Below are 6,220 nucleotides of genomic sequence, written 5' to 3'. Positions count from 1 at the left end.
GTCAAAAACCAAAACAGTATTGTTTATTGAAATCTCGTACTTTTGAAACCTCCATCCGATCAAATTTATTGTAAATTATTCCTTTCCATATGTTTATTAGTGTAAAATAAACACAACAATATTTGACTATGAAGATTATTTACGGTGCAAAATTTGGCATCTTATTTACAGATGGAGGAAGCACGTCAAATCCCTTGTTTCCGATGTGAAACAATCGAAAAACAGAAGTTGTCTCAGGAATGGGACACTTGGAAAGTTTCTCTTGAGTGTTATTTCGAAGCATATGGAATAACGGATCAGAGGATGATGAAGGCTAAATTGTTGCATCTTGGATGCGTTGAACTTCAACGTGTATTCCGAAGTTTGCCTGGTCACGATAAAGTACCTTTGGTCGCTGTAGACCCGCGAGTGTACGACTTGGCGGTCGAACTACTTGATGGCTATTTTCAAGCAGGCCGTCAATACGTGATTGAAAGAAGGAAACTACGGCAGATGAAACGAAGGGAAGGATTTGAGAAACATTCCGGTGAAGTCAGCGAGATATTGAAGGAAATATATTTGATAGATGTGGTGGTAGAGAACTGTAGGTCGGATGAGCTAAGGAGAAGTATACTGAAGAAGGACCGCTCGTTGAGTGAGATAGAGGAGATAGCCGCGAGTATCGAAGACACGGAGATACAAATGTTGAATTTGAAGGGACCAGCTGTTGTGCAGGAACGAGCTGCTTATGAGATTGGAAATGTGCAAAGTGGGAAGAGATCGTTTCAACACACGGTTTACAGAAGAGGAGATGCTAGGAACAACCCACTGAAAAGGCAATCCGCTGTTGACAATTTCGCTAATCAGAACAATCAGTCATGTTTCGCATGCGGTGAGCAAGGCCATTTTGCTAAGTCTACCAATTGTCCCGCGCGAGGTCGTCCATGTCGCCGATGTAAACAGCTGGGTCATTATGAGAAAATGTGTCGCAAGCGGAAGAATGACATGAAAGTGATGACCAAGTCGAAAAGGATCTACAATGTCGAAAATGTACCAACGGAGGAGGTGGGCTCTCGTTCCGCATCAGCGGAGAAGGATACCCAAGAGGAAAAAGTTTATTACACGTTCTATGGAGGAAATCAGACAAATGTAGTACCAGGGAGAATTGGAGGCATACCCGTTCAACTGTTGATCGACTCCGGTGCTGATGCGAATTTGATCAAACCGGAAACATGGGAAATGCTCAAGAGTCGGAAAGTTCACGTGAGGAGTTCTTTTAGAGGATCCTCCAAAGTCTTGAAAGGATATGGTAGTGACAAGCCGCTCACGATTGTTGGTTCATTTGTAGCGGAGATAGTTGTGGGAATGAAGAAGACAGAAGCGGAGTTTTTCGTTGTCAAGGGTGGTCAGCGAGACATCTTGGGTGATAGTACAGCAAAACAGCTTGGCGTTCTGAAGGTTAGTTGAATGAGAAAAAAAAAATTCAAGTTGTTATTTTTACGGAATTGTGTATTATTATTTTCCATGTTATTTTGTTTGATTTAGGTGGGTCTACATGTGAACGAAGTAAGTACCCAGAAAAAGTCATTCAGCAAGATTAAAGGCGTACATGCTGAGATCCACATGAAAGACCATGTTAAGCCAGTCTTTCAACCATTACGCCGTGTTCCGATTCCTATTGAGGAGGCGGTTAACAGAAAATTAGACGAACTCCTTGATCGAGACATTATTGAAGTGAAACAGCGACCAACCACATGGGTTTCGCCTCTTGTAGTGATAGGCAAAGCATCTGGGGAGCCACGAATTTGTTTGGATCTTAGACGAGTGAACGAGGCGATCGTGCGTGAACGTTTCCCCATGCCTGTTGTGGAGGAGTACTTGGCTCGATTGTGTCACGGAAAGGTGTGGAGCAAATTGGACATAAAAGAGGCGTTCCACCAAGTTGAACTGGCTGAGGAGTCGAGAGATGTTACAACATTTATAACAAACCGGGGTCTGTTTTGGTTTAAGAGGTTGCCGTTCGGGTTGGTGACCGCTCCCGAGATTTTTCAGCGTATTATGGAGGAGATACTGGCGGGGTGTCAGGGTACTTACTGGTATCTTGATGATATCATTGTCAAAGGAGAAACTCAAGAGATACATGATGCGAACCTGGAAAAGGTAATCTAATCTTATTTTTGGCTGTGTGGCAGCGGCCTAAAGAATACTGCCACTGGGATACTGGTCCATGTCGTACGAGGCGACTTATCCAGTACTTCCCAGATACGTTTATCTCATATTTCTGTCTATTGGAAATCAATGAGGCTGTATCTGGGCGGGGGAGAAAATAGGTCAAGGTTAATTATTGCATGCAGAGTTCAGAAATTTTTCAAGTTCAAAACATTCGAAGAAAATGTTTTGAATCTGAATCAGTTTTAAATTCTTGCTAGTATTTTTTAACCTTTGTACGTATTTTCTCTCGAGAAGGGTATGCCAATAGTGCAAATGTAGTACATGCGTTTGCACAAGCTGTATTCTTCCATATTTTCTCGTTTTACCAATTTGGAATATGATTTTTCATTTAACTAATCTCTTTGCTTTCCTAGTAACTCCGTTCAATAAAATCTCTTAACAAGTGTTCAAATGTGAATCGCAAACGCATCGCTTACGGTCCTATTGCTTTTGGCTATCTGTTAATATTCACAGATTTGAAATCATAAAAGAATATGATCTAAATAACATCAGTTATATCTGTTACGTCAAGCGCAAAATTAGTGTATTTTCCTTTTAATGGACAAGTATTCAGTCCCTTCTATCTTTGGATTGGTAACAGAATTTCTGGAGGTAAATGTCCTTTCATATAAAGATATTTAATTGTTAAAATTGCGTCATGGTTATTCAATCATTCAAGCCGTACAAAATGCTTCAATATTCCCTATTAAATCAAGTTTTTGATCAAAACTTGTATCGCATGTCGACAGTCATATCTGTTTCATCATATGTCACCTCTCTTGTATTGACACATGTTCACTTAGCTTTAGAATGGTTATAGTGTTAAGAAGAGTCAAAGCTCCTTAAATATCGTACTCTGATATTTCGTATCATACGTCAATCCTGGTTCTGGAATCCACTGATACAGCTTCGTGCAGTGTTAATATCGCTTGTTTCAAATTTGGCGTCACAGAAGCTCATTGTAGTCGTCTAACCAGAGCGCTAACTGGTCAGTAAAATAAAAATATATAAAATCAAGACTTTGTGTTCTGAATCTCCTGTATGGTTAAGCTATGATTCAGAGGTACTATTGTACCTATATTTACTTTCCACTTAGTGTGTACATGTCCCTCTTTTGCCCGACTACATTTTTTTTTAAATGTATGTCAGAATTTAACAAAGTAGGTTAAAAAAAAGTCCTTATTTCCAATATTATGAATAAAAAAAAGCTTCATTGCTTAAAAATCCTAATTTGGATAGGCTAAATGCCAACTTTGCCATTAAGAAATCGTTTATTTGCCCTCATTGGAGCATCCTGGTTAGAACATTTTCCGATCATTGTAAACTCAAATCTCCTGAATTTTGTAGTTGTAAATCAATAATGTGTGATTCATTTTAGCTCATATTTGTCTGTTTTTCGTTTGCTAGAAAGCTTTTATGTACTTTCGCCTATCCTGTTATAAGTGTATCTAATTCTAAGAATTTAAACTAAAATAACAATCTGTCATTTTTCACCCAATGTGGTTATAAGCTGCAATGCTTCAAAATCCCTACGTGGATCGGCTTTATGCCCTAAATATTTATTTATTTTCTAATCCTTTTATGGTATATGATGAAATCTGTAAAAAAAAAGGCTAGGCACAATTTTCCCGTTTGTTTGGATAACGTGCCGCTATCAAGCCTACCCCTTTTCTGATACCCTGATAGACGAGTGAACGAGGCGATCGTGCGTGAACGTTTCCCCATGCCTGTTGTGGAGGAGTACTTGGCTCGATTGTGTCACGGAAAGGTGTGGAGCAAATTGGACATAAAAGAGGCGTTCCACCAAGTTGAACTGGCTGAGGAGTCGAGAGATGTTACAACATTTATAACAAACCGGGGTCTGTTTTGGTTTAAGAGGTTGCCGTTCGGGTTGGTGACCGCTCCCGAGATTTTTCAGCGTATTATAGAGGAGATACTGGCGGGGTGTCAGGGTACTTACTGGTATCTTGATGATATCATTGTCAAAGGAGAAACTCAAGAGATACATGATGCGAACCTGGAAAAGGTAATCTAATCTTATTTTTGTATTTAATTTTTTTTTCTTGTCATGATCAGAGCTAAACTCAAACTTGAAATAAAGAATAAATTCGATAAAAAAAAGCAATTTTAATGTTTATAGGTGATGGATAAACTCAAAGCCAGAGGAGTAGAACTAAACGGGCAAAAATGTGTCTTTGGTGTTACGGAGTTAGAATTCTTAGGTCATCGGATATCAGTAGAAGGAATCAAGCCGTCACATACAAAAGTTTCTGCTGTTTTATCATTTCGTCCTCCAATATCAGAATCTGAGATCAGAAGCTTCTTGGGTTTGGCAAGTTATTTAAACAAATTTATCCCTAACCTAGCCACAATTGCTCAACCACTTCGTGAATTAACAAGAAAGGGAACTAAATTCGAATGGGGAGTTTCCCAAAAGAATGCGTTTGAGGAAATTAAAAAATCATTGGCAGCAGCTTCAACCCTAGGATTCTTCGATCCCTTGGACAAAACAGCAGTAAATGCGGATGCTAGCCCCACCGGATTGGGAGCTGCTTTGGTTCAAACTGATTCGCAAGGGCAATCGCGCATTATCTCTTTAGCATCGAAAGCCTTGACAGACACAGAGCGCAGGTACTGTCAAACCGAAAAAGAAGCACTTGCTTTAGTGTGGAGTGTAGAAAGGTTTCGGATGTACCTATATGGTAGAAATTTTGACCTGGTGACTGACTGCAAGGTACTCGAATTCTTGTTTACGTCTCGATCTAAGCCTTGTGCGCGTATTGAAAGGTGGGTGCTGCGTTTACAGTCTTTTGACTATCAGATCGTACACATTCCTGGAGATAGGAACATTGCTGACGCGCTTTCACGTCTATCTATGTCAAAGGCTGTTCCGTTTGATCCTAATGAAGAAATTTTCATTAGGGAAGTCGCTGTTTACGCTGCTACTGCTTCTGCTCTTAAATGGGATGAAATTGAAGAAGCTAGTAAGCAAGATGAAGAGTTGCGCGAAGTAGTACGGTTGATTCAAAACGATAACCAACGGAGTTTACCTTTGGCATTCAAGGTAGTAGCGAATGAACTTTGCATCGTAAATAATGTTTTGATGAGAGTGGATCGTATAATCATTCCTACTAAACTACGGGAGAGGGTGCTATGTCTCGCTCATGAAGGTCATCCAGGGATGAGATTGATGAAAAGTCATCTTAGGTCAAATGTATGGTGGCCAAATATGGACCAGCAGGTCGAGAAATTCGTGAAGCAATGCAAAGGCTGTACACTAGTGGCAGCACCAAGTGTCCCTGAACCGATGATCCGGAAAGAACTCCCTACTCAGCCTTGGGTAGATGTTGCAGCGGATTTTCTGGGTCCATTGCCGGACGGTCAATATCTGTTGGTCGTAATCGACTACTATAGCCGCTTCATGGAGGTTGTAGAAATGAATTCCATCACAGCAGCGGACACTGTTGCGGAGCTGGCTATTATTTTCAGCCGGTATGGTATCCCAGTCACCTTACGAGTAGACAATGGGCCACAATTCAGTGAAAAATGCGAAGAATTCCGGAGTTTTTGTGAGTCTAGTGGAATACAAATTGTCAACACCATACCATTGTGGCCCGCAATGAACGGCGAAGTGGAGCGACAGAATCGGTCCCTGCTTAAGAGGCTAAGGATAGCGCAAGAGCTGGGGAAAGATTGGAGAGCTGAAATGCGGCGCTACTTATTGACGTATCATTCTACAAATCACACAACAACAGGCAAATCTCCAGGAGAACTGATGTTTGGTAGAAAAATTCGCAGCAAACTGCCTCAAGTTCCACTTACAAGGGTAGAAGATGGAGAAGTTCGGGATAGAGACAAGATCATGAAGGAAAAAGGGAAAGTCTATGCAGATAGCAAAAGGAAAGCTCGAGTTAGCGACATTGCCGTTGGGGACAGTGTGTTGGTGAAGAGAACGAAAAAGGATAACAAACTGGACACAACATTCGCTCCGGAGGAATACGCAGTGGTGAAGAAACCGCCTCACCTGTGA

The 6,220-nt window shown here is 40.9% G+C and overlaps 2 protein-coding genes across 2 annotated transcripts; both read left to right on the top strand.

Moving 5' to 3' along the window:
* Positions 1 to 306: 306 nt before the first annotated feature.
* LOC129754046 (uncharacterized protein K02A2.6-like) lies at positions 307 to 2,148 on the top strand. The gene is made up of 2 exons (XM_055749904.1): positions 307 to 1,437; positions 1,525 to 2,148. The coding sequence occupies exons 1-2, from the start codon at positions 307 to 309 to the stop codon at positions 2,146 to 2,148; spliced, it is 1,755 nt and encodes a 584-aa protein (XP_055605879.1).
* Positions 2,149 to 5,065: 2,917 nt separating this feature from the next.
* On the top strand, positions 5,066 to 6,220 carry LOC129754045 (uncharacterized protein K02A2.6-like). The gene has a single exon (XM_055749903.1). The coding sequence runs from the start codon at positions 5,066 to 5,068 to the stop codon at positions 6,218 to 6,220; it is 1,155 nt and encodes a 384-aa protein (XP_055605878.1).

This window comes from Uranotaenia lowii, chromosome 3 (genome assembly GCF_029784155.1).
Source record: "Uranotaenia lowii strain MFRU-FL chromosome 3, ASM2978415v1, whole genome shotgun sequence".
NCBI classification, from domain to species: domain Eukaryota; kingdom Metazoa; phylum Arthropoda; class Insecta; order Diptera; family Culicidae; genus Uranotaenia; species Uranotaenia lowii.
This window is presented reverse-complemented; position numbering and strand designations above follow the sequence as displayed.

Coding starts and splice junctions, on each gene's coding strand:
- LOC129754046 (XM_055749904.1), top strand. CDS start 307: ATGAAGGCTAAATTGTTGCATCTTGGATGCGTTGAACTTCAACGTGTA. Junction 1,438..1,524: donor AACAGCTTGGCGTTCTGAAG/GTTAGTTGAATG, acceptor TGTTTGATTTAG/GTGGGTCTACATGTGAACGA.
- LOC129754045 (XM_055749903.1), top strand. CDS start 5,066: ATGTCAAAGGCTGTTCCGTTTGATCCTAATGAAGAAATTTTCATTAGG.